Source organism: Cydia splendana, chromosome Z, assembly GCF_910591565.1.
Source record: "Cydia splendana chromosome Z, ilCydSple1.2, whole genome shotgun sequence".
In the NCBI taxonomy this organism is placed as follows: domain Eukaryota; kingdom Metazoa; phylum Arthropoda; class Insecta; order Lepidoptera; family Tortricidae; genus Cydia; species Cydia splendana.
Window position 1 is genome coordinate 21957694 of NC_085987.1, and position 26963 is coordinate 21984656.

General features: G+C 38.3%; 2 protein-coding genes across 3 annotated transcripts in view; one reads left to right on the forward strand and one right to left on the reverse strand.

The window, feature by feature from the left end:
- Window positions 1-3059: 3059 nt before the first annotated feature.
- LOC134804954 (E3 ubiquitin-protein ligase RNF13) lies at window positions 3060-25549 on the reverse strand. 2 transcript variants are annotated; one of them, XM_063778249.1, is made up of 11 exons: window positions 25363-25549; window positions 23165-23368; window positions 19707-19873; window positions 19067-19158; window positions 15345-15447; window positions 14661-14766; window positions 12448-12622; window positions 10930-11096; window positions 10709-10792; window positions 10392-10444; window positions 3060-10031 (listed from the first exon to the last, which is right to left on the reverse strand). In XM_063778249.1, exons 2-11 carry the CDS (start codon window positions 23255-23257, stop codon window positions 9737-9739), a joined length of 1335 nt encoding a protein of 444 aa, XP_063634319.1. In that variant the 5' UTR covers window positions 23258-23368; window positions 25363-25549; the 3' UTR covers window positions 3060-9736. The 2 variants fall into 2 exon arrangements, with proteins under 2 accessions (XP_063634319.1, XP_063634318.1); XM_063778248.1 differs by having other exon boundaries at window positions 25359-25549.
- The window catches only part of LOC134805076 (solute carrier family 22 member 3-like), a 48775-nt gene continuing 45887 nt past the window's right edge, over window positions 24076-26963 (forward strand). The window contains exon 1 of the mRNA XM_063778361.1: window positions 24076-24091. Within this exon, the coding sequence (XP_063634431.1) occupies window positions 24076-24091 (16 nt within the window). The remainder of the gene's footprint in view (window positions 24092-26963) is intronic.

Here is a 26963-nt window from a genome sequence, read left to right on the forward strand (position 1 = left end):
TTTTTTTTAGCATTAGAAAGAACTTGAAAGAAGGTAAGCGATCTTGACATGTCTTTTAATTGAAAAACGCTTTTTAAAAACCAGTAACTATTACTTATGAAAGCAGAAGAATATAAATGATCGTATTAGATTCATAATTGTTACATATTTGCCGTAACTTATTTTTAAAATGTGTTTTTTAATTAAAAGACACATCAAGATTGTTTACCTTATTTCTAATGCTAAAAAAAACGAACTTTAGTTATGGTATGAATTTTCTGAGATGATTTTTTCGGCTCCGGCCCTAATCTGTTAACACAAAAGCCTTTGTTTCTTTTATGCAGAGCCGTCTTCCGGGCGTTCTAAAACAACGATATTGTTTAAAAAACAGCCATCGGGATAGTATTAAGGTTAAAATTTATGTAACAGCTCATTCTGAGATAACGAGCCAGGTAACAGAATTAGCTGTTACATGAATTTGAACCATATACACAGGATGGTAAAATTGCTTAAAAAAGCAATTTTACCTTTTAATTACCCTTTAATATATTATGTTTTACTGGGTTTGTTCCGGTTCAGTCAGTAGCACTGGTAATGTAGCCGCTGCATTAAAGAAACAATACCTTTTGTGTTAACATATTAGGGCCGGAGCCGAAAAAATCATCTCAGAAAATGCATACTATTCCAAAGTTAGAACCAGTAGACCACACAGAAATATGTAGACCGTTTGAATAACTATAACCCTTAAGCCCACAGCGGCAACATACTTGCCATCATACTTAAACAAAAACGGTGTTCTGCCTTTTCGCAGAACTATTTTTGGCGGAATTTCATTTGCCAACCAACATTTCGCCGACGTTTCACTTTGACAACTAACGATTAGCAAATTTTTGTATGGCAACGTTTCAATTGGCAGAATTATTGTAAAGCAGATTATTATAACGCCTCTAAACTTTTGGGAGACTTATCATTTGTCAAATCTTTCACTTGGTCGAACAACCCTTGGGCGAATAACGTTTCGTTGGAGCTACAGTTCGCTTTTCATACATTAGGCAAGTTACCAATAAGAAAAAGATACATACCAAACAATCAAAAATGGCCGAGTTGTTGTACTTTTTATAATGTATATTTTAATATTTGAAGCCAGTGGCAGCGAGCGAGCAAGACCTTCCTGGGCAGAGCCGACTTGGATATGGTTAGGTTAGAAGGTTTATCAAAAAAAAATAATTAACTCCCTTGCGGCGGTATGGCGGCCATTTGGAACCGTCCGAAGAGTATGGCATGGTGATGTCCATGAATGGCTGCTCGACGATGATCACCTGTGCAAAAATTAGCTTGGCACAAATGATTGAATTGTTTTCTTTTAAATTAATGTGTTCGCCTCAGTATGGCGGGCTGTAAGTCACACCGGAGAAGTATGGCATTACGCTACCGCCTACTTCTTTTTTATGGACTATCGGAAAATACGAGGATTTTTGTGGAACAAATCGTTCGACACTCGTATTTTATCCGACACGTTCGACTAACGCCCACGCGATTGGGCCGCCGGTACCAGCGCTATGACCATCATTTTTCTTTCCTTCATTACGTACTTAGACCCCTGACGAACCGCCATACTGGTACAAATGACCCAGTAAAATGTGTCACTATCTCCCGGTCTAACAGTCTGACCAAATGAAACAATTGGTAAACAATAAACAACTAAGTGTATATTATGCCAACTAAAACATTCTACGACATGAAAGTTGGCATTTAGAAAATTGGCATTATAAAACACAGATCAAACGTTTAGTTGGTAAGTGTGCGGTTGGCAAATGAAAAAAAAAAGATTTGAAAAGTTGGGAAATGAAAATTCGGCGAAATAAAAATCCGCCAAACGTGAGTTGGGAAGTTATAATCGGCCATACCATTTTCGGCGATAAATAAGAGAACCAACAAAAACGTATATCTCTTCAATAAGAATTACGGTTCGAAATCGAATGACTAGAAAGGAATGTCAAATGGTTTAAGGGTTAAACTGACTGCGGTTCTTTTGGCCATCTTTGGTAAAGAAAAAACCTTGTCCTCTTTCTGAGTAGGTTCATAATGCAGCTAATGACACCCGCTTCCTAAAAACAAATCATTGACATCATCTCATTCACTAAATCAGAGTCAGCAGCGACGATGGAACGCACGACTCAAACGAACCTACCTATCAGAGCCCGGAATTTTCACGGCAAAACAAAAGACTGTCGCAATCTTGCTAGAGTTAGAAACATTTTTTGGTCGATATCGATAGTTGTGTAGGTGTGTTGTCTAATAGAAGAAAAAACGACCCACCTAATAAAAAAATGTTTACGAAGAAAATTTACGTGGGGTTTGTCTAAAATTATATAGAAATAGATGCAATGTCTTCTTCGAAATACACGTCAGTACACACCGCGGCACATGACATTTTATTTGGTTTGTGATATTAATAGGAGTAGAATGTAGATAATCATTACTTTCTCAACATGCTCTGGGAGTAAACAGTTTCGTTTATAACTATAAAGCCATTTATTTATACTATTGCATTATGTATACTAATTGTATCTATCTCTACACAATTTTAGACAAACCTGACGTAAATTGTCTTATTAAATATTTTTATATTCGGTGGACCGTTTTTTCTTGTATTAGACAACACACCTACACAACTATCGATATCGACAAAAAAATGTTTCTTACTCTAGCAAGATTGCGACAGTCTTTTGTTTTGCCGCGAAAATTCCGGGCTCTGCTACCTATATTACATACGTCACTACTATACCCGTATCAAGAAAAATATAAACTTTCATGCAAAAATACCTAACCAGATGTTCACAGTCATACATTGAACAAGTACTAAACAGACAAAATGATTTGTATGACCCTCATTTTGACGGCCATAGCCCGGTAGTGGCCCGCCCTTCGCGGCTGGTGGCGTCATGGTAGTGGTCCGCCCTTCGCGGCTGGTGGCGTCATGGTAGTGGTCCGCCCTTCGCGGCTGGTGGCGTGTGGCGTCATGGTCGGCAGCATATACAAAAGGAGGCTGTTAGCATATACAAAATAAAACAAGATAATCGTGTCAAACCACTTTATTTCTTTGGTTATACCCTAAAAGAATTTAAGCTTATCATCCCAAGCCCAAACGTAATATTAAATATGGAAGGGACTCATTAAAATAAAGGACATCACTGACTAAACAAAAATATTACATTAAAGAAAAGTATTTCATATCACATGAGATAAGAAAACTGATAAAAAGGAGACAAACGTTTTATATATGGAAAATAGGCCAACTAAGAAGTTTTAATGAATGTGTTTCATGAATTATGAATCAATCTAAATCTTAATCGTTATAATGTTTGGATTACGATAGTGATAACAGCATCCACAAATGTATAGGAAATATGAAAATGAATCGTGCAAATAAAATATGAATCCGACAAGAACCTAATCATTCAGGAATATTATCAACCTCACGGCGGAAATATCCAAACTGATCGATCATGTGATATACGGATTTAACGAATAGTTAAATCCGTATATCACATACGTGATTAACAATACGCTTGATACACAAAAGAAATACTTATTAAATATTGATAATGATTCTTCTCTAGTCTTAAGTTGTTTTAAGTCAAGAGCAATGAAAATGGATCGCTCTTACAATAATTAGACGACGACGACTAGGTACGTTTTAAATAGATTCGCTGCGGATGCCTGGGCAAGGCAAGGGTGCTTCCATAAGCAGAAATGCAGCAATGCATTACGTGTTCAGAATATAACGGAATTTAAACCAAATCTCCCAAAAAATATAAAATCACTACTAATTATTATTCTTTATCTTTATTCCCATCAGATTTCCGAATTCTATTTTATATATTTGCTTAACATGTGTGTTTATTTTACATCAATATTCGGTCACCGAAAACACTGTCTCCTTTATTTAACAGCTATTTAGGTACCATTCATAATAATTAAGGGTTAGGTTAGTTATTAAATTTTATACAATTAACATTAGTAATTAATGATGTGTGTATATTGTGTATTGGTCTTCAGCTGTTCTATTGTCAACTCAGAGTTAGGTACAACTTGGCCCGGAGCTCCCCGCGCCGTATCCTTGGCTATAAAGCCCGTCACAGACGTAGCTATAATCTTATAGAGTTAGACCCTTAGGCCAAGATAAGTCTGTAACGATTAAGTAAAAGTCAAACTTCTATGAAATTATGACGGATAAGTAGGTAACACATGAACTCGTAAAACGAGCAATTCTTATGTATTTCGGGGATCTCAGAAACGGCTCTAACGATTTCGATCTAATTTGCTATATGGGGGTTTTCGGGGGCGAAAAATCGATCTAGCTAGGCTCTGGGAAAACGCGCATTTTTGAGTTTTTATGTTTTCCGAACAAAGCTAGCTCGGTCTCACAAATATTACATGTTAAAATATCAAAATGTATATTATTTATAGCAATACATAATATACAGGGTGGAAAAAAATTATGGGCCCTGGAGGGAAAGTGCCTTAATACCTAAAGTTAGCTCATTTTACTTAAAATAAACATTATTTTATTTCTAAAAAGAAACAAAACTGCATTCAAAGTTTTTTTTTGCTTGTCTAATAATATTCTTGAGTAGGTACTAAATATTCAATTTTATAGATATTTTGTACGACAGACGAGTGTAAGACCTAATGTTTCTTGGAGAACTGTTATCATTAACATTAACGGTATCAACTAGTAGAATAAAATAGCCAGTGTATATTTTTTGGAATTTTTAGTCCGTTCGATTCCCAGGCATGACAAGCGAATTTAAAATATCTTTGAATGCAGTTTAAAAAAAAAAGAATGTTTCCTTTAAATAAAATGAGCTAACTTAAGGTTTTAAGGTACTTTCCCTCCAAGACCCATAATTTTTTTCCACACTGTATATCGTAAACGTAAAATATATCTTAAGTTACCTTGCTATAAATATATTTATATGTTGGTATATACAGGATGATTCAGGAGACGTGAGCAGGACTAACACTGGGCATGTCGTAAATTATAAGCAACTGTTTCGTATCAGTATTAGTGAGATTAACGTTATTTTTTTAGTCATGTTGAAAATAGTACATTACTACAGAGGCCGGGACGAAAGGGGTTGCCGGCCGAAGACATATAGACGGCCGAGCGAAGCGAGGCCGAATAGGTCTGAGCGCGGGCAACCCCATTTCCCGCCGAGGTATGTATAGTGCTTTTCTCAAACATGCAATGAAATAAATAAAATAAAAAATCCACGGAACCCAAGTTTTATTTATAGAAAAAACTAAAAGTAAACTACACCCAAAATATAACCAACACGTACCTATATCATTATCACGCGTATGTTTTACACGAGTCGTGTATTTTTACTACCCGTATATTTTCATGTATTTTGATTTTTTCGCCTTGTATCCGTCTGACTGTCGTTTTCGTCACATAAATTTACATAGTCTTTCATGTTGATATCATGTTTCACATACATCGTTGCTTTATGCATGGAGTAAATAAGTATAATTTCCACAGTGTTGACGAATTTGAAGTTACATTCATTTAAAATATGCCACAAAACCGTTTCTAATAAACTGTAAGCCATTTTTCTTAGTTTCTCAAATAATAAAATTGCCATAAGCAACCATATACATACTTCGTCTTTGTCTTGGCGGCAGAGGCAGCAAGTTATTAAAATCAATTCTGCTTACGCTGCCAATTCCAACACCTACGATTACAATTAATATTAATTTTATTATTTCGTCGGAACTCATATTAAAGTCAAAAAATCAACAACGCACCATAAATCCAATAAAACAGAATGAATATTTTTCAACTTTACCTCCATAACAATTTAAAAAATATAACTACGCGTGTTTGAGTAGACCTTTTTACCGCTAACGTTTAGATGAAATATTTTAAATGTTTTTATTTGTGTATTTAAATTTATAATTTAAAATTATAGAATGTATTATATGTATTATTCATTAAGTTCATGTTGATTTTATACAAATAAAACTGCAAATTTGAGCAAACATTGTTTTTTTTTTTTTTTTTTATAGGCGTAGTGGCAGAGTGTCATTACGAACCATAAAGCAAATACTGCCTCTAGTTTTTTTTAATGGATGAATGCCACGATGCTGTGTCACAAATATCTGTGAAATGAAAATTAAAAAAGAGGACTTTGCCGGCCTAGGCCTGCAAGATGTGTATGAAATTCCATTAACGACCTTTTGTCCTAGCCGCACCTGAAACGTCATACTTCGCAGCCTATTATAAGGAACATAACATCAATATTTCATTGCATGTTTGAGAAAAATAAGTTATTGATTTATTTACGACATGCATGGTCACCCTAAAATTACAATACTAAACTACCGATACTCTGTGTCAAATTTAATGTCATCACTGTCATCACGGCTGGTTACTTTTGAAAACGCGTATCTCACTCAAGTTTGACAGTTATTTTCTTCGTAATCATAACACTGTCATTACGGTTAAAGAGTTTTTATGTTCGGCGATTAGGTCTTGTAGGGTGACCATGATTGTAGAGAATTAAACTAGCCCTCACTAAAAAGTTTCGCCTAAATACGACGGTGATCGATCAATTATCAGTTACTGAGTGTGCAGGATTAGTCCTGCTCACGTCTCATGAATCACCCTGTATATATATATATATATATTTATATACATTAAAGCTACGTCTGTGACGGGCTTTAGGTCTAAAGGACCTACCGCGAAAAACGTAATTTCGTTATCTGCCTCTCTATCGCTCTTACACATTCGAGCGATAGAGGCAGATAAAAAAAAAATGATTTTCGTTCTACGGTACGGCCTCAGGGCCTAATAAGTATACGCATGGAACACATGCCTATGTTCGGTATCGACGTGCGTCACTTCACGTGATCTTATGTACCTATATAGGACCTTATGTACCTATATAGACATTTAGTTCAGGGGGCTGATTATTGAATTTCGACCGCTCGATTTCTAGTATTTCGTTTAATATTATTTCCACCACTAGAGTTACCCCAAAATAAGTCAACAACGATTTTTATAGCACACGCAGTGCAAGTGTCATAAGTTTGAAGTTTAAAATAACACTGCACTGCGTGCTATCAAAATCGTTGCAGACTTGTCTTGGTCTAACTGTAGGCATTTAAGTTCTACTAATATAGTTGAAAACTAGTGATCAACACCACTAGATTCCCGATTTCTATCGCTTATATTTCAAAAATAGCATTTCGCCGTTTTTCTAGTGACGAAAATAGAATTGGAGCACTCGAAATTTAAAAATCGGTCCCCAGACGTGCATGAATTTGGCATAGAATTCAACATCTCAACCCGTGCGACAAAGTAAGGTCTAAAATAAAACATCGCTCACTTCGTAAAACGAAATGAGTTGATTTTTTAATTTATGTGATTATAGGTACGAATTTATTCTACGCTCAAATATGGGAAACTTACCCAGGTCCACGGAACACACCCTCCGGGTATTTCGTGGCTAAGGCGTCAGTGCAACCATCGTATAATTTAAAATTTTACGACCTTGTGACTTGATGATAAGCTGAACTTACAAGTTTTATATTATTAATTAACATTATATACAAGTACGATTTACAAGTCAGTGGTTTAGAACTACATACGAGTAAATAATACAAAGTTTGGCAACTTTCCACTTTACTGTAGTTGCCCAGTGAATCGTGTTATTTATCATTCTGTAGAAAAGAGAGGCTTTGCCCTTTGTGGGTGAGATATTATGAGGCATGTACCTACAGCAAAGTCGGGTACCGTTATTTAACAGGCTGTCCACTTGTTCGCAGAATGTAATCGATTTAATACGTTTGTTCTGCTCAATGAATAGGAAACATCGTGTGGCAAATAAATTTGTTAACAAGACTTCGTCGGTGCGGTTTCATATTTTTAATCCCATTTAGTTCTCATAGCTGTTAGTTACACTTGTCTGTAAATACTATAACGTAAAGCGTGTCAACAGTAGATAAGTAAATAATAAATGTCTTAATACTATTCCCTCGGATGGTATTCCATCTGTCCAATATGTTGGTTCAATGTGTAGGTATAGTGAGACGCAATGCACATTGGACAAAGAAATTGGACAAGTGGAATACCACTCTTAGTGACAAGTTGAAGGTATTGTGTGAGTTGTTAATAGATGGAGCCTAATAAATATCTGGTTGTGACTATAAATAACTGCCAAAACCGCCCTTGTACCTATTGGTCTGTATCAAAATTGTGGCCATTTATTACGCCAATATTTAACTATCTGGAACAGAGAACAGTATACATTTGTGACTGACCCATAATTGATCCGGTTAGTACCAAATATTTTTTGTATGCTCAAGCCGATTGAAGGTATCGATTTTCTATCTGTTGAACTTACATATATTACTAGCAATGGTCTAATGGTACCACGAATACCGCAAATCGTGCCGAGTCAGAGGGGCTACCGCGAAAACCGAAATTCGCAAATTGCGGGGATCTTTCTCTTTTACTCCAATGAAGGCGTAATTAGAGTGGCAGAGAAAAATGCCCGCAATTTGCGAACTTCTATTTTCGCGGTTATAGCCCAGGTACCTACGCTGATACAATATAGGTCCTTGAATTAAATGAATTCAAAACAGAAGATAGTCTACAACATCCTTCAGCATATACATTTTATTTACTTATATGCAAGTTGTCATTGTTTTGTATACATATATACTTGAGTAGAAGTTTGCACCCTCGGTCTAATATCCGCAAGAAGCAAACAAGAATCACACAACCTATTTGCCATTCTTGATTAATGTAAATTATAGTTAGGAGGTTATACTATTTGTTCATTATTTACATGACGCTGCGGCTCTTTTAGATAATGCCAATTTTCCTTCTTTAATTGATAAAGGGGGCCTGTAACAATTCCTTCGGGTTTACTTTGAAGGATAGCGACACGCGTCGGGTCCTGGGGTGGGGGCCTAGCCGTTAAAGGAAACCTCATTTTACATTATTTAACATCACAATTAAAATGTGTCAAAATGTGTCAGTCAAGTGAAATATTTTATTTACCAAAGTAGGGTTTACCGGAAAATGAGGGTGGTTTGGCCTCGTGGTGGGAGCCCGCGTTGAGCCACGTCTGTGTTTTCGACTCGGACTATAGTATTTTTATTGTATCAACGTGTAAAACTCGCCGCGAGGCAGACGGCTGAGGCCGCGTAGACGCCACCACTGGCGGACGGTTATTTCATTGAGCAAATTCAATTCTAAGAATTTAAATTGCGTCACACAACGGATTTAAATTAATCCTAAGATATATCCTAACTATCTGCTATACAAATCGTAAGAAATAATTGATGTAATGGAACGGAATATAATTTCAGAAACATATGTGTATTTATGACAAAAAATAAAGGTAGGTCAATAATAATTGATACTAACACAAGTAGGTAAGCCTTCTGTGGTAAGCCTAAAATTTAAATAGGAGGAGAAATCGGGAATTGTCTCTAGAGATATAGGAAACCAAACTAAATACCTATTTAAATATATACATGATAACACTAATAAACCTGGGAGCCATAAACTGTCCTGCTGCCTTGAACGACATTGAAGGCCTAAAGTATTTTCATAGTCAATTTAACCAAGCGAAATACGACATACAGTTGCTACTTGATTTAATCTCGATGAGTTATCGACGTTAATATGTTAAAATAAGGATTTATCTTATTGCACATAAGAGGCAAATTAAGCCATTCATAAATGAACATGTGAGGGCTGGTTTTGTGGGGCGGGCAGGGCCGCGACCCCGATTTCGCCGCGGCACTGTGTCTCGGTGTTGATGGAGTGTTCGCCGGCGTGCAGCAGCGGCGTCGGCGCCGGCGCGGCGGCCGGCTCGGCGGGCGGCTCGGCGGGCGGCTCGGCGGCGGCGGTGGCGGCGGCGGCGGCGCGAGCTCGGCGGGTGCGGCGCGACCGGGACAGGTACCAGGTGCTTTGCCCGTCCGCAGGTGCCGATGGCGGAATCAGAGGATCCGTGTCTTCGTTTTGACCACTGAAGAAAGTATTTCGTCATAAAAAATCTTTCGTGTATGTACTATTATCTTTAATATATATGTATGTAATTATATAGTTCGTTTTTTTAGCATTAGAAATAAGGTAAACAATCTTTATGTGTCTTTTAATTGAATAACACATTTTAAAAATAAGTTACGGCAAATATGTAACAATTATGACAGTAATACGATAATTTATATTCTTCTGCTTTCATAAGTAATAGTTATTGATTTTTTAAAAAGCGTTTTTCAATTAAAAGACATGTCAAGATCGCTTACCTTCTTTCAAGTTCTTTCTAATGCTAAAAAAACCAACTATAATTACTTTCTATCGAAGTTCAATTAAAAGGAACACTTACTTTTCAACGTCAGTCCTCACTGTATTGTTTTCTTCGTCAGGCTGTCCCTCGTTCTAGAAGAACAAACACCATAGTTGAAAGAAGTGACTTATAACGCATTGACTGCCGAAAGAACCGCTTTTCTCCAGTGAGAGTATGTGGTTCTTAGAAAGAAGAGTGTATCTTTACTTAAAGAGTTTGAGGCGGGCTAGGTATGTATATGTTAGTTTGACACTGCGGTGTTACCTATTTATAAAGGCGGGATTCCGCCAGTGTGCTTAGATGAATAGGCATGTGCACACTGGTTGAATCCCGCCTTAAAGGAAGTGATGTGTCACCTGTGGCTGCGAGCGGCGCGCGCGCGTTACAAAGCGCGCGGCGCGCACGAACGGGTTCTCTCGCTGCGGCTCGAACGTGCCACCCTGGAACCACAAATTCTATTGTAAATATATTAAAGATTAATATACAATACATATATTCTATCATAATAGTTGTTAGCCGATCGAAGTCTTGGTCAGAGGCTTGGTAAGAGAAAGCATAGTGCAAAGTGAGTAGATACCTGAGTGGGCTCGGTGGTGTTGGTGACGAGCGGCTCGCGCGAGTCGTCGCTGTCCGAGTCGGAGAGCGGCGCGCGGCGCTCGCCCGCCGCGAACACGCGCCGCTTGCACACGGGGCACACGCGCCGGCTCTGCGTCAGCCACGGGTCGATGCACTTCGCGTGGTACGCTGCGACACACAACACCTTACATACTTACAACCTATAAGGACCATACACTCGGACCGGTCTCGTGCTCACCACTATTTGGTCCTATCACATGAGAAATCATCGTCAAACATTTATTAAATTTAATTGTATAGGTACTTAAGAAGTGTAAAGTTCAAGAAAAAATGTCCCGAGTTTGACAGCCGACGAAGATGCCGCTGTAAGGTGCCATATGCAAACATTGTTAACTTTTGACAACCAGAGTTACCCCAAAATGTACAGTCGTACAGCGCCGTACATGCGCCATCTATAATTCTATATTAACCTCCCAAATTGAAACATGAATTTGTATTCAATAAATATTCATTGATGGTATTAGATGTGTAAAGATATGGAATGATTATCCACACAAGTGTAGAGGAAACCAGGCGGTCTAGCATAAGTTGCGCTCTCGCGCGCGAGTCCATACTTGAAGCCGCGCTTGATGTATAGAGTCGCGTGCGAGAACTCATGGTGACCGTTAGAACGAAGTAAAAATAAACCATACGTCTACTAGTAGTTGTAACCAAACCGTGTATAATCATAATTTGCTTGATTTACTTTGCTTTATTAGAATGAATACGCTCCGCAACCGCATGCCTGTTTTTTCTAGAATATAGAGAAACACATGCGACGCGAATACTTTTTAAGCAATAAAATGAAGTGAATTCTCAGCATGAAAGAAGTTTTAAAACTGACAACTGGCGGAAGCTATGTTTCAAGTTAATCAGTCCGTCAATTATGCACTGTATAGATAGGTTTACAGCAGTAAGCTTAGTTCGCAATAAGATTACAGATTAGTCTCAACGCTCTTGTGCGCTGAAATTAGTTATTCAGTGTTCACACGAGGCCTACTGTCGAGATAATCCACGAAACCAATCCAACAATGTCTTGCAAGGTCTATGGACCTGTAGCTCTCCATTAAGACCTAAAAGAGTCACAAGAACTTAGCCGCCGCCATACAATTAGCATTTAGTTAAGTTAGTTAACAAAAAGCAAGTACAACTTTTGCTCGCAAATTTTCTACTCGCTCTATGTTCTTTGTATTACAATTTCTAGGAATGAAAACGAATAACATAGTTATAGCTTAATATTCATGTCAAGTTACTGCAGCATGTCATGAGCAAATGAGAGCGCAACTTGGATTGTATGTCGGTGGCTATTTTCATGTGACTTACGCGAGAGTCACCAAACGCACATTCCAAGCGTGAACGCTCGACGCTGACGCCGACCGCCACACATTTGATTTAAACAATGTATGTTAGTCGGCGTCAGCGTTGAACGTGTGTGTGCGTTTGGTGGGCGAGCCGTTGAGAGGTCAAGTGAATGATGTACCGTGTGCGCAGGGCAGCACGCGCAGACGCTCGCCCTCGACGTAGTCGTCGAGGCAGATGGCGCAGGTGTCGTAGGGGTCGCCCTTGCTGAACTTGCACGTGGGGATCTTGCGCAGCGCGCGCGCCGGCAGCCGCCGCCGCCGCGCGTGCTGACGGTCGCGGACGCATTTCGCTATCTGTGTATACCGAACCACCCTTGTTATAACTTTGAGTATAATTCTAAACACTAATTCCAATTTTCACAGTTCACAAAATGGCAGCTAATTTGATAAATGTGGCCAAGAAGAGTCAATCTCCCACACACATTTAGAATTTCGCGCATTTTTGTACTGACGACATGGTTTGCCAGACAGTACCTGCATGGTTTGGTATCGTCTTGGGTCGTCCCATTCGTTTTTCGTCAAGTTCTTAAATTAGTCCTATTCTGTTTTCGTCACTCATTCTACATTGAAAGCCACCGACGATTGTGACAAATGTACAATGAGTGACGAAAGCAGAATAGGACTAATTTAAGAACTTGACGAAAAACGAATGGGACGACCCAAGACGATACCCATGGTTTGTATATATGTATTAAAATTATTGTAATAGTAACATGACAAATGTTTAAAATGTACTCATACTATTTGTTTATTGCATGTCATCTAGTATTTTATACAATCGTGATATAATAGAGTGTTTTTTAGTCGAGTACCGTGTTTAGGCAACGAAGCTTGCTAAGTTACCTAAGTAAGGGACGAGATTGAAAAGCTTGATTATATCACTATTGTATACAATACTTTTTCTATGAGTCAACAAAAATAATACTTTAAACTAGTAGCATCATACAAACAAACCAAACCAAAAGTATACAGCTAAGATACGCGAGCAGCCGCGATACCTTCATACTGGTACGCGCCCCGGCCGCCGCGGCCCTTCAATCTTAATTCAAGAAGCACATTGCGCTCATGCGCGACGCAATTTCTTATTTTATTTTGGCGGTGAAGGCGTTATGTTATGCTTGGTGGAGGCACCATTATTAAATGCCAAAGCAAAGCTTATTTTACACAGCGCTTTATACTCTTGATCGATAATATTACTAGCTGTACAGAATTTTCACTGATAAACAGTGAGAATTCTGCACTTTTATTTATTATAAAACCGATCTTAGAGAGCGAACCACGCTGTCCCTTCCTAACGCATGAGTAGTACGATGCGTTTGAGTGAAACAACACAGAGTAATAGTAGATTGTACAACAAGGGCATAAAGTGACCCATTTTTACCCGAGGCAATTTTTTGGTCTGAGCGAAGCGAAGACCAAAATAGTAGACAAGGGTAAAAATGGACATTTATGCCCTTCTCGTACGCTCTGCTTTTCACTTCGATTGCGAGGAAAATATCCAAAAAATCAAATATTTTAGGTTATTTTAACGTATTTATTCAAGACTAAAGAAAACTGTTCTTGGGCCGGTCGGAGGCGCGGGGCACGCCGATCGGGAGAGCGCCAGTCGGGGGCGCGCCGGCAGGGCTGGCAGTTTGTATGGCAGAATTTGGACTTTATTGCTAAGTCAATAAGGGTCGTAATAGATTTTATGTCGTCTACGCACGACATAAAGGTGCACTTTTTGAGCATGAGAAGTGAAATAGTACATTATTGTCGAGGCTCGGAAGTAGCTACTTGCAGCGTTTTAAACGGACGACCTTGGGAGTCCGTTTAATTGAATCCGAAGCCAGCAAGTAGCCTTCCAGCCGAGTCATATATAGTGCTTTTCTCAAAAATGGTGCAAGAAATATAAATATCATAGAAATATTTTACAAAAGCAACGTTCTTACGTATATATTTTCACAGAAAAAAGTAGAAACAATTGAAAAAATTAGCTTTGCCGCCTTTTTATTTTTTTAATAAAAAAATAGAAGTGTATTTTTCTGCCGAAAATACGTCAACCTATTTGAGACAGCTAAATAGTCGCGGTACTAATCATCTGTTTGGCTGTTTAATGGGCCTGTGCCTTCATTTGATATGGCCATTTCAACTTTTAAAAAGTTTGGAACTCGACAAATAATGGAATTTGTATGCAACATTGCAGTCCCAAAATCGAGACTGCAATGTTTTTAACTTTTTAATTTTTGACTGACCATAAACTACGCGCTTCGCGACCAATTTTTTAAACGGCAAAGTCGACTTTGCCGTCCATTTTTGAGAAAAGGTTATTATTGGTACGGTCCAGTCTCACCATTAACCCGATCATGATGAAGAGGCAGATGGCGACGACGATGGCGAACGGAAGCAGCAGCTGTGTGTTGATGTCGAAGGGTGCGCCGTTCACCATTATGTAGTAGCTGCAAGTAAGGAGGGACAGACAATAATTATAAATGAAATATTTCACCAAATAGCGTTAACGATAATATTAGTATTATTGAAACTGTACATTGAGGTTCGTCACGTCGGGGAATACTTATGGGATACTTTTAGGCTTCAAAAACGATGGGGCTAGATAAAATTATTAGGACAAGACATAACGTTATTTAGCTAAGTACTATAAAAAAAATTACCTCGTGAGTTCCGAAATATGTATGTATGTATGTATAAACTCTTTATTGTACAAAACACAAATTTATGGCACAGGATAGGCAGTACAAAGGCAAATATTGTACATAACAAAATTTGTTCAACTCTTATTGAACAAAAGAGGTAATTAATGTCAGAATACATCATTGCTTTTGAAATTCGGGAGGATAAATCTCTTTACGCTTTAATCATTAGTTTTTGCAAAACATTAATTGGAATGACGGTCAAATAATAAAATGTATATAAGTTCGCGCGGTATATATACCAGTTACGGTATATATATCAGGTTATAATCATAACCCGTAGACATAAAAGTATTAAACATAAAATAAAAATCCGGGGAGCTGACCCGTAATTGTAGAGGTAGGACTCGCCGAGTGCCAGGCCGGCGATGTCGCTCACGAACACGGAGGGGATGTCGATGCCCGCCGGGTGCTTCGTGGTCATAGTATCTGCGGCAGACAACGCCCTTCAGATCAACACTAGTCTACTACTGTACGAGCCTATTCTTTATCAAACTTCAATCACTATAAAAATGACCCAGTCACGCGCTGGTGTGTCAGTCAAGTTCGAGAGATACACCGGCCAGGGACAATATCAAACAAACCATTTCGTACTATTAGAAGTATTATATATACAATTTCTATTTTAAAACCCATATAAAACTATAAAGAGTAGGTAATTTGATCGTGACGTCACAAGCTAGTGTTTCATATAAATTCCATAGTCACAAAATCGTCTTGACAATTAGAAAAAAGAAACTGATTTGACTAGTAGTCAAATACCCTATTCTGTTTGATTAATTTATTTAGAGATATTATGGTTTCTTGATCTTAAATATCAGATAATGGTAGTGATTAAGCCTATTAACATTCTCAAGATAATAACAGTCATGTTTACCATAGATAAAGTAAGCAGTTCAGCATTAGTTTGACTCAAAAACTGTCATAACCTCATAACAAGAAACGTTGCCCGAGACAATAGTGCAAAGTACCCTATATATATATATACTATACGTTGCTGCCACTACAGTCCCCAGTACGAGTACCTAATATAACATTTTGGTGATATCATTCGCAACGCGAGCCGCGAACTGATGTCAGATAAAACAATCATTATTATGATTGTATTGACCGACTTGAAAAAAAAAAAACGTATTATCGAGGCATGTGTGTAGGTCGGTAGGTACACTGATACATAAATACAATCCTATCAAAAACATAAACTGTGAAATAAGAGCCAAGTGGGTTAGGTTTTTGATGTTAGGTGAGTCAGTCAGTGAGAAAAGTCCCGATTTTTAGATGTTTGTATCTTTATAACCGGTGGAGCTATATTAATTAAAAAGGTGTTCTAGTTAGCCTTAAAAAAGACAATTTTCATATGTTTATGATTTTGAGTTACGCAAGGGTCAAAAGTGGCTCCAAAATGGTTCTTGTAATAATGTTGTTTTGAACTTGGCTCGACAGCTGCCGCGTGTCTAGATACTAGCTTCTGCCGTTCGGCTGCTTGGGATTATGATGATGATGATTGATAATAACTATCCTTATGTGCTTCTTCGGGCCTCCAACTATATTCATACCAAATTTCGTCTAAATCGGTTCAGCGCTTTATGCGTAATGCGGTAACAAACAGATTGAGTGACTTTCGCATTTACGATACTTATTAGTAGGTATGTATTTAATAACGTAATCTGCACTGCAGTCACTTTGGAAAACATAATGAGTCAAAATGCGATACGGAAGTTTAGTGGCCTCCAATAATATGACAACAATACATAAAACAGTACCTATTATATAAAAAAGTACCGACTTTAGTAAAATTTGTTACACTTAAATAAGAATATTTACCTACTTGTATATTTAACCGTGATACTACTTATAACTGTACACAAACACATTAGGTATATTAATTTTTTAACACGAATCGTCGGATTTTTGACTTCATTAATTAGTAGTTATTGATTTATGCATACACAAAATGTATAATGTATTTATAATGGACTCGTACACCGCGTACAGTCTCTCGGCGACGATGTGGATGGCACACGGAAAACTCCCAACTAACAGGATTTTAACAGGAACTTGATATTATGATTTATTTTATATGTAGTTTAGGTAGGCTAGCTGTGATGGTACTTACCCTAAAATAGACGAATTACATTAACATTACTGCACGGTCCACTTTAAAAATAACCGCGGTTTTAAATGAATGTTGGAAAAAAGCAAAAGTATTTGTCACCCACCCTTCGTACGGCATACTGTTTAGCCGAAGCTCTCGCCTCGACAACACGCCACTTATCTCCGCAGTGTAACGTCCCGAGCACGAGCGATAATGAGCGCATTCATCATTACTCTCATTACTAATGCCCTTATCCTTCTCGTACTCAATTATATTCATTTCATATTAGGTTTAATATAAAGCCGAGACAACGAACGTTTGTCACATTCCAACACTAGGTACTGCTTAGTAATGAAGATGTATACCTTTAAACGTGCAAGTCTTGTATATATATTTATTTATATTTAAATATTTCGGGGAACTCGGATACGGCTCTAACGATTTCGATGAAATTTGCTATATGGGGGTTTTCGGGGGCGAAAAATCGATCTAGCTAAGTCTTATCTCTGGGAAAACGCGCATTTTTGAGTTTTCATGTTTTCCGAGCAAAGCTCGGTCCCACAAATATTACATATTAAATACATTATATACAGGCTGGAAAAAAATTATGGGCCCTGGAGGGAAAGTGCCTTAACACCTTAAGTTAGCTCATATTACTTAAAATAAACATTATTTTATTTCTAAAAAGAAACAAAACTGCATTCAAAGTTTTTTTTGCTTGTCTAAAAATATTCTTGAGTAGGTACTAAATATTCGATTTTATACAGGTTGTCCCTAGCCATTGGACAAAGCCGAAATGTACATATGCATTAGGGTATTTAGAACCAGTATACAAAGTATCATAACAATCGGTGTAGCGGTTACGAAGAAATAGGGGATATTACTGCAATGTTCTGCCGCCAGAGTGCAGCACTACCGACTCAGTAAATTCATAGACTAACTTATACATACTGTGCCTTAAACTGTTTTTTGACAAGTTTTCACAGACAATAAAATATGACATTGATGCATCAAGGCGGTTTGTTAACAAGGGCCTACCGGTAAACGCGAAAATCGAAATTTAGTTATCAGCCTCTTTATCGCTCGAATATGCAAGAGTGATAGAGAGATTAGATAACGAAATTTCTATTTTCTTGTTTCGCGGTAGGCCATGTGTCAATGTGGTTTGTTTACTGTATGTGCCACAAAGGTGCCACCTACGCAGAGCTTTGCCTAATATTCCCTATTAACAAATTAGGATTTTTTTACTTTGGAGCAACCTGTATGTGTTAGTAGCTCCTGAGGTAATAAATAGTATAAAACCTTCTTCGACCGTTTTGATTATCTTTTTTATTTATGACTTTAATAAGATTCTGACTTTTGACTAATGTCATCATTGCCGCACATTTTCAAACAAATTGTCAAAAACACTGCCAATGATTAATACAGTGTGTTTCTTTTTGTTGTCGATTATTGGAAATTACTTTTGTTTGATAATTATTTTTTATCTTTTGTTCTAATTAAATAAATATTACCGTTAGAGCATTTCTGACGTGGGATTTCAGGGTTTGTCCAATGGCTAAGGTCACCCTGTATATATTTTACACGACAGACGAGTGTAAGACCTAATGTTTCTTGAAGAACAGTTATCATTAACGTTAACGGTATCAACTAGTAGAATAAAATAGCCAGTGACAATTTTTTGGAATTTTTAGTCCGTTCGATTCCCGGGCGTGACTAGCGAATTAAAAAAATCTTTGAATGCAGTTTAGAAAAAAAAAGAATGTTTATTTTAAATAAAATGAGCTAACTTAAGGTTTTAAGGTACTTTCCCTCCAAGGCCCATAATATGTTTTCCGAGCAAAGCTCGGTATCCCAGATATAGAAGATTTAAAAGTGATAAACCTTTTGCTTTTTATGATTACACAATTTAATCAGAAAGGTGCAGGGATGTGTAGGGGCGGGGCGACTCACCGAGTTCACTGGAGTTGACGTTGTGCACGATGGCGCAGTCGTATCCCGCCGCTTGCGCGTTGCGGATTTTCACATCGAAGGTACAGTTATACCTGGATAATCATGAAAAAATATCTAATAACGAGTTTACCAAATCTTTAATTCGAAAAGGAACTAAATACATTATAAAGACAGTCTTTTTCGTTATCTTGTCGTCAAAACCACTTATGGCTTTATTCGTAAACGTTTGTCAAATCTAACAGACCGTTGATAACAGTTTGTGCCTATCAGTCATTTTGACACTTCTGTTTGTTGGAAAGAGACGAAAGAAGGGGGTCAGTAGCTATTGGGTTTAGTATACCAGTCAGCAGTAGTTTAAGTGCTCATATGCCCTTGATATGCAAAAATAGTTTTGTTAACTTATTAGTTTTTGCTAATGACCACCAGTAGCTAATTACATAGTTTGTATGTAATTTAAACTCTCGTACTAGTAATTAGGGCGATTGGTTGGACCAAAGTGGTTAAGGATTCGGCAGAAGCTTTGGTGAAGGTGTAAGAATCGGGTTATGGTACTATTAGTGTTAGGTTAAAAAGTAGAAGCGGGAAACAGGCTCGAGTCCGCGAGTCCCCGTCGGGGAATGTGTGTCGTGTAGTGAGTCACCTGGCTATGAGCACGATCCACTTGTCGGTGAAGTTGTCAGCGGGCGGCGGGCGCGCCAGCGGCGCGCAGCCGTCGGCCGGCTCGGCGCGCACCAGCAGCCCCCGCAGCCCGTCGTCCGGCAGCTTCGCGCCGAACGCCGCCGGCTGGTCGCTGAATTCGTCCACTATCTGCGACAATCGAAACGTAATAAGTACACAGGGTCGGTTGCACCAAACCGCCTGTCACCGTTAAAGCGTTCGCTAAATTTTCTTGCATGATAAGTTTCGTAGTTCACAGCTGAGTGATCTTGATCGTGTACTAACGGGTACAAACCTCGAATAATTAAAATTAACGTTCGATATGCTTCAAATGAGACTGAGTGAAATATACCTTGAGAACTACTTACGCTGTCGATTTGAAATTTAGAATAGTTATGTACAAATTAACCCGTTGGGTCTTTTTTAGGGTTCCGTACCCAAAGGGTAAAAACCGGGACCCTATTACTAAGGCTCCGCTGTCCGTCCGTCCGTCCGTCTGTCACCAGGCTGTATCTCATGAACCTTCATAGTCAGATAGTTGAAATTTTCACAGATAATGTATTTCTGTTGCCGCTATAACAACAAATACTAAAAAGTACGGAACCCTCGGTGGGCGAGTGCGACTCGCACTTGTCCGGTTTTTTAAATTCTATTATTTTATCACAAAATTAAGTCTATATAGATACTAAGTCATGTGGGGTATTATTTTGAAAGAGCTCGTGTTGTGCATTCCGTTGAGTTATGAAGGAAAATGAAAAAAAGAAATACTATACTCCCCCCCTCCCGTTTTATCTGAAGATTACAAAAAAATACATAATATTAACATTATCATAAATATTACAGGAAAAATATAATTACACCTTGATATCTTTTTTTAATAGGGAATATTAGGCATAGCTCTGCGTAGGTGGCACAACTAGCACATACAGTAAACAAAAATCAATGACACATTATGCGTCAATCACATGGCCTACCGTGAAACACGACAATCGAAAGTTCGGTTTCTGCCTCTCTATCACTCTTGCATATTCGAGCGATAAAGAGGCAGATAACTAAATTTCGATTTTCGCGTTTACCGGTAGGCCCTTGTTAACAAACCGCCTTGATGCATCAATGTCATATTTGATTGTCTGTGAAAACTTGTCAAAAAAACAGTTTAAGGCACAGTATGTATAAGTTAGTCCAGCGCCAGCAACAAGCGGCCCGCGGGCCGCGAGCGGCCCGCGAGCCCCCCTGGTTATTTTGTATGTAATATTGCCAAACAACAATGTCTGATAAAATCACACATTAGCAAAAGTGCGGCCCGCGTCAACTTCCTTAACTACTATGTGGCCCTTGGCTGCTAAAAGGCTGCCGACCGCTGAGTTAGTCTATGAATTTACTAGAGTCGGTAGTGCTGCACTCTGGCGGCAGAACATTGCTGTAGTATCCCCTATTAACAAAAACATTTCCGAATTTAGTTTGCAATTTAACCACCTTTGCGTGTTTATTATATAGGTATGTACTTTGTAATTTTATAAAATTTCACTAAAGACACAAGGTTATTATAATGTACATTCGCCATCAGATATATCGCCTATATCGGAGCGGCCGAGGTGCGCAAAAATATCTGATCTCGCACTCTAGCGCCTTGACTAATTGGCCGGTACTGTATATTATTTACATATTTACTGATTTTCTCTCACTGCCCCATTTGATTAAAACACCTCGTACTATCTTAAAACTGTCTTTATGTCAGTGCATCATTGCAATAATAAAGTTTATATGTATAATTACAAACCAAGTGCTGCAGCCCGACTATTTGCAGGACTTGTACTGCATTGAAAGGGTTGAGTGCGTACATTTTCGGAAAATACTAGCGATTACAATGAGCATTTCAATGCCTAATCAAAATGATTACTTCGTCACATTCCTAACGCAAGTGATAGGTAGGTATTAGTGTTCACATGTTAAACACACTAAGTGTGGGTCTATTATTAAGCGCGCTATATTCACTGTAGTACAAGTAACCGTGTTGTTTCACGACGGCAGAATTTACACATTTTACAAGCGTCGATTTGTGATTCAATACATAATAATAAGCGTAGTAATAGTTGTAGCCCGTCGTGTGTTAATCACCCATAAACCTTCACTGGAAATATCCAACTGACTGGTAATGGCTACAGATAAGATTTACTTTATCATTAAGTGTTTATGTCAATCAAATGTTTACTTAACCGCCTATTCAATATGAGCGACTAGTCGTTCTTCTGCTTAGGTCTACTCATACTGCTATTGAAAATAAAGAGGTTCGGATAATAACGTGCTGTTAATAGGTATTTGGGTATGATTTGAAACACCTCCCTATAGTGTGTAATGAAATTAATGAACTCCATATTTAACTACCTGGGTCGAATTTTCACAGTAGGATATCTAATTATAAATGTACGAATACACAATGTGATAAAAATAATGCTAAGGTACGATTATGTACAATATTTACAACAAAAGATTTTATGCCTTGATGATAACGTGTGGGCTGTCCCCATTACGAAATTGTTTTGATAATAGCTTCACGAAAGTGGTACTCCAATCGAAGCAAACAGCAAACCCTGTTTTTTGGAACAAGTCAACATATTTTCTAAATAGAAAACTTACGATCCGCATGTCTTACACTTGCACTAGCCCGTAATATCAAATAGGAAAAGGAGGAGCTCCTATTTGAATGTCAGTTAAAATACTGCCTGGGTCACCTGGGACATAACCTATAACAATGTCATGGAGATTATACCGAGGCCAAAGTTAGTAAGGACTTTTAACTGGATTTAAACATTACCTTTACCTAAACATTTTTCATTTTGATACTGCACTCAATAGGTTCAGTAGGGACCCAATAGGTTTAAGGGTTCCGAACCCAAAGGGTAAAAACGGGACCCTATTACTAAGGCTCCTCTGTCCGTCTGTCTGTCTGTCACCAGGCTGTATCTCATGAACCGTGATAGATAGACAGTTGAAATTTTCACAAATGATGTATTTCTGTTGCCACTATAACAACAAATACTAAAAAGTGACCCTCGGTGAGCGAGTCTGACTTGCACTTGTCTGGTTTTTACTAATACAATATGGCCCCAAAATTTTGACTGAGTACACTCAATATTTTTTTAATATACTGCATGGCACTCGTGACATATTGGTCATCAAAATCGGTTCATAATCGAAACATAGGAAGGGGCATACATACATGTCAAACCCTAAACCCTTTTTTGTTATTGCTAATAGCCGGGTCCACACAGAGGAAACATACGCGTGAGGCAGTTTCCTCGCCCACAAAACGGCCAGTGTAGACATGCCTCGGCCGAGGCGCCGCGCGATGAATAACATTTTTTACAGTAAAAATATTTGTGACAGAACTTATGGACGGACCTAGTATAGAAGGGTAAAGTGCATGGTTAAATGGCTTACAGTGTGTGGTATGTCCTGGGTGTAGACGACGACTGTGCCGAGGACCGGCGCTAGCAGCCCGAGGGCGCAGGCCACAAGCGCGCGCCACGCCATGCCCACGCGCCGCTTCTTGTTCACGCTGTTCACGCCCCAACTGCTCACATTTCAGTTGCACGTGTGCGGGTGCCTCACTCATGCACAATTTTGCACCACACTGATAATGTTCTGTAATATTTAACATATTTTGGAATTGTTTGTGTTTTTATCATTATCATAAATGATAAAAATCTAATCAGAATAAGAATGCTTTATTTGTAAAACATAGGTATACATTTTATTTTGCAAATCAAAATAGTGTTGCATGGTATAAACAAATACCTCCAAATTAGCAAAACCGGCAAAATGGGTCTTAGGTATATACATTTGAACACTATGTTACTAAAATTCTGAATAGAATGGCATGGGAGAAACTTAATTCTGGGCCAGAGAATATGGTTTTTCTGTAAAAAGTGATAATAAAATAAAAAAAGAAAAAAAAAAAAAAAAATAAGTGGTAGTAATTTTCTTGTTTAACCAAAGTTATGTATAACCAAACTTCAACATTTATTTGTTTGAAATTTACATATAAGAAAAAAAAAACACTTCAAAACTAGGGTATTTTCCTACTAGTCAAATCAGTTACTTTTTTAGAACTGTAAAAACGATTTGCTAATATGGAATTTATATGAAACATTACATTGTGACGTCACGGTCAACTCACCTACTTTTTATATTTCTATCCAATATGTGTTTACAAAAAAACTCCTATCTGTGTTTTCCTAATAATTATCTAGTGCTTTATTTCATGTGTGGTGTAAAATAATTTATTTTAAATACAGTATACTACCCTATTATAAAATACAACTAACTGCAAATATCAATTCAAACTAAAGATGAAACAAGCAAGAGGTAAGTAAGAATCTGCACAAACTTGATCTGTTACAATATGAGGGGGAAGCCTGTGACACATAGTTACACCACAATTTAATATAAATGTACATGGGTGGATCAACTAATTCTAGTTGTTATTTTGTCTAGTCAGCCAGCAGGCCATTGCCGCACAGCAAGAACTATTGTGCCACATCTTACTGACATGCTTGTAGAACAGACAAGTTGATTCACCCACATACTGAGCACTTGACCAATGCTAGAACTCACTAGAAGCAATGATTTTGTAGACAGAAACAAATATAAAACTTACTGTTTATTAACCAAACTTTACTAAGTATATCCTAAATAAAACTCTAACAACACATACAATAGATGAATTGTGGACAATGCAAGAAACCACAAAACTTATTTAAGCAAGACTACATCAATCAGGTTGTTTAAATAAATTCTCAAGGATATAATGAGCCTGTGTATAGCAGGGGAACTGGGAGGATCATCATATGTTGCCTTTTTATTTTATATTCACTTTCGCAGTGCCTAAGAAATCAATGTGATATGACAGTTAGATGCTTTGTAAATCAATATGCTTTTATACTTTTTTCTGTAAAAAAAAATGTTTAATCAGGTACCTACCTCTGACACAGTAATCATGTAATGATAATTTTTTGAAATTATAATATACTTACAAGTATTCAGTCTAGTACCTACGTCAGAACCAGATCATCGAAAAACTTGCTCATAGTTTCCATATGTATCTTATAAAATAAATAAACCATATAACTATTATATAGCTGTCATCAGTTCATATTTAAATGTCTTAAACAAAATGTAATATAATTTAATTCTATAAAGTGGCATTAATCAATTGTGTTGCCTAGTCTTCGTTGTGTAGTATTTGCTATTGATTAAGTATTATTAGTAAGTTATTGCTAATGATTTTTTGGTAACACCATTAAATTTAGTATCTTATAAGGAAACAATATAATTAGTAAAGTATTACTATTATGATACATTAAAATGGAGTTCAGTTAATGAAGAACTACTTTTATAGGATTAAACGCAGTGTCGTTGAGTGTCGTAATAACAAGGAGCATTAGCACAAAGACAATTGTTTCGCGATGCATCATGGTATGTAGGCGCGGCTGGAGGACAACATATACTCTGCACCACTAATTAAATTAATCGTTGGAACACATGAACATGGTTAGCCTTGGAACACGTTTTGTTACGACAACAATAACTCATTTAAGCAAGACTACAAAATAACCAGGGCGTCAGTACATACCTACATTAATAAAATTACAGAAGCACTTCACTATCAACCAGGTGATATGGTCGATTGAAATTTTACAGATCAAAATGTTCAGGATACATGTACCGCCACAATGTTGCAAAATAAACGTATAAGACCAAGAATATAAATAAATTGTAAATATAGATAACTAATTGCGACTGAGCTTACTCAACTCACCACTCATCGACTAATACTTTTTTTTTTTCATTGGCTGTCATTTTGACATCGTTCAGAAATTTGAAACGCTGTTTATAAGGCCTCTACAGACTGTCAGACCTTACTACACATGACTGGAGTAATTGTAATTTTTCATGTGAAAGAAAGGGATAAACTCCATTTAAGTGATCTCTCACTCGGCCTGTTTTTTCGCATAAGTACACGGGTGGTACACGGTCTTGATATAATAAAAGGTCCTTGCAAATAGCATGCCATTATGAGGGTTCCGTACCCAAAGGGTAAAAACGGGACCCTATTACTAAGACGCCGCTGTCCGTCCGTCTGTCTGTGCGTCTGTCATCAGGCTGTAACTCATGAACCGTGATATTCGTGATGACCTGATGACAGTTGAAATATTCATAGTAATTCATAGATGATGTATTATATTTATGTTAACGCTATAACGCAAAGGGCCTGGGACAACTTGGCCTGCACCGCCGTTATGAAATCCCTAGTTGACAGTTCGTCGGGAAGGGACCGCGCAAGGCTCTTAGCTGTGTCCAGACCAGACTTGACCAGAGTCTGGACAATGGCTACACGCCTACCCATCACCCAACACCGGCACTTTCATCGATCCAAACACGTTAAGAATTGCCATCGGACTCCGGGTCGGGGCCGATGTATGTGTGGACCACAGCTGCGCGTCTTGTGTTGCCCCTGTTGATCGCCTTGGCCACCACGGACTCGCCTGCTCCTCGGGCGCCGGCCGCCTATCCCGTCATGCCGCGCTCAACGACATCCTGAGGTGAGCGCTCGTCAGCGCCGACGTCCCTGCGGCCAGATCGCAAGGGATGACGGCAAGCGCCCCGACGGGATGTCGCTGATCCCCTGGCGGTTGGGCCGCGCGCTGGTGTGGGACGCCACCTGCGCAGATACGCTGGCGGCGTCCTCAGGGCCGGATTAAGCAAGTCGGGGCCCCTAGGCAGTGCGAGGCTCGGGCCCCCTACAGTCAATTCTGCACACAGCATAGTCAGTACAGGGAAATAAGTTTGCGTTTTTAATTTCAATCTTCAGGCGTCGGACGAGCCGATCCAAATAGAACGATGTCTTTTTCGCTCTTATTGCGTGGACGTAAAGCTTTATTCTATCGGTTTTTGCCGATTCCGCGTCGCGTCAAGTGTGGGGAGAGCCTCTAGGCTTAAGGCCAATTCCCAGTGGAATACCAAAGATGTGAGCTTCAGCGTCACTTTCCTATCTACCTCTAATGGCAAATTTTAAGCGAGGCTAAAAGCTAAGCTCAACTGGTGCCGTAAAATTGATTTTTTCAATAAGTTAATATTTTGTGAGCCTGAACAGCGATTGTCCGACCATACGACCAAACGCCGAGCCACATGTTTAGAATCAATCTAATAATAAAGAATTTTCATATGTTTAAATTAC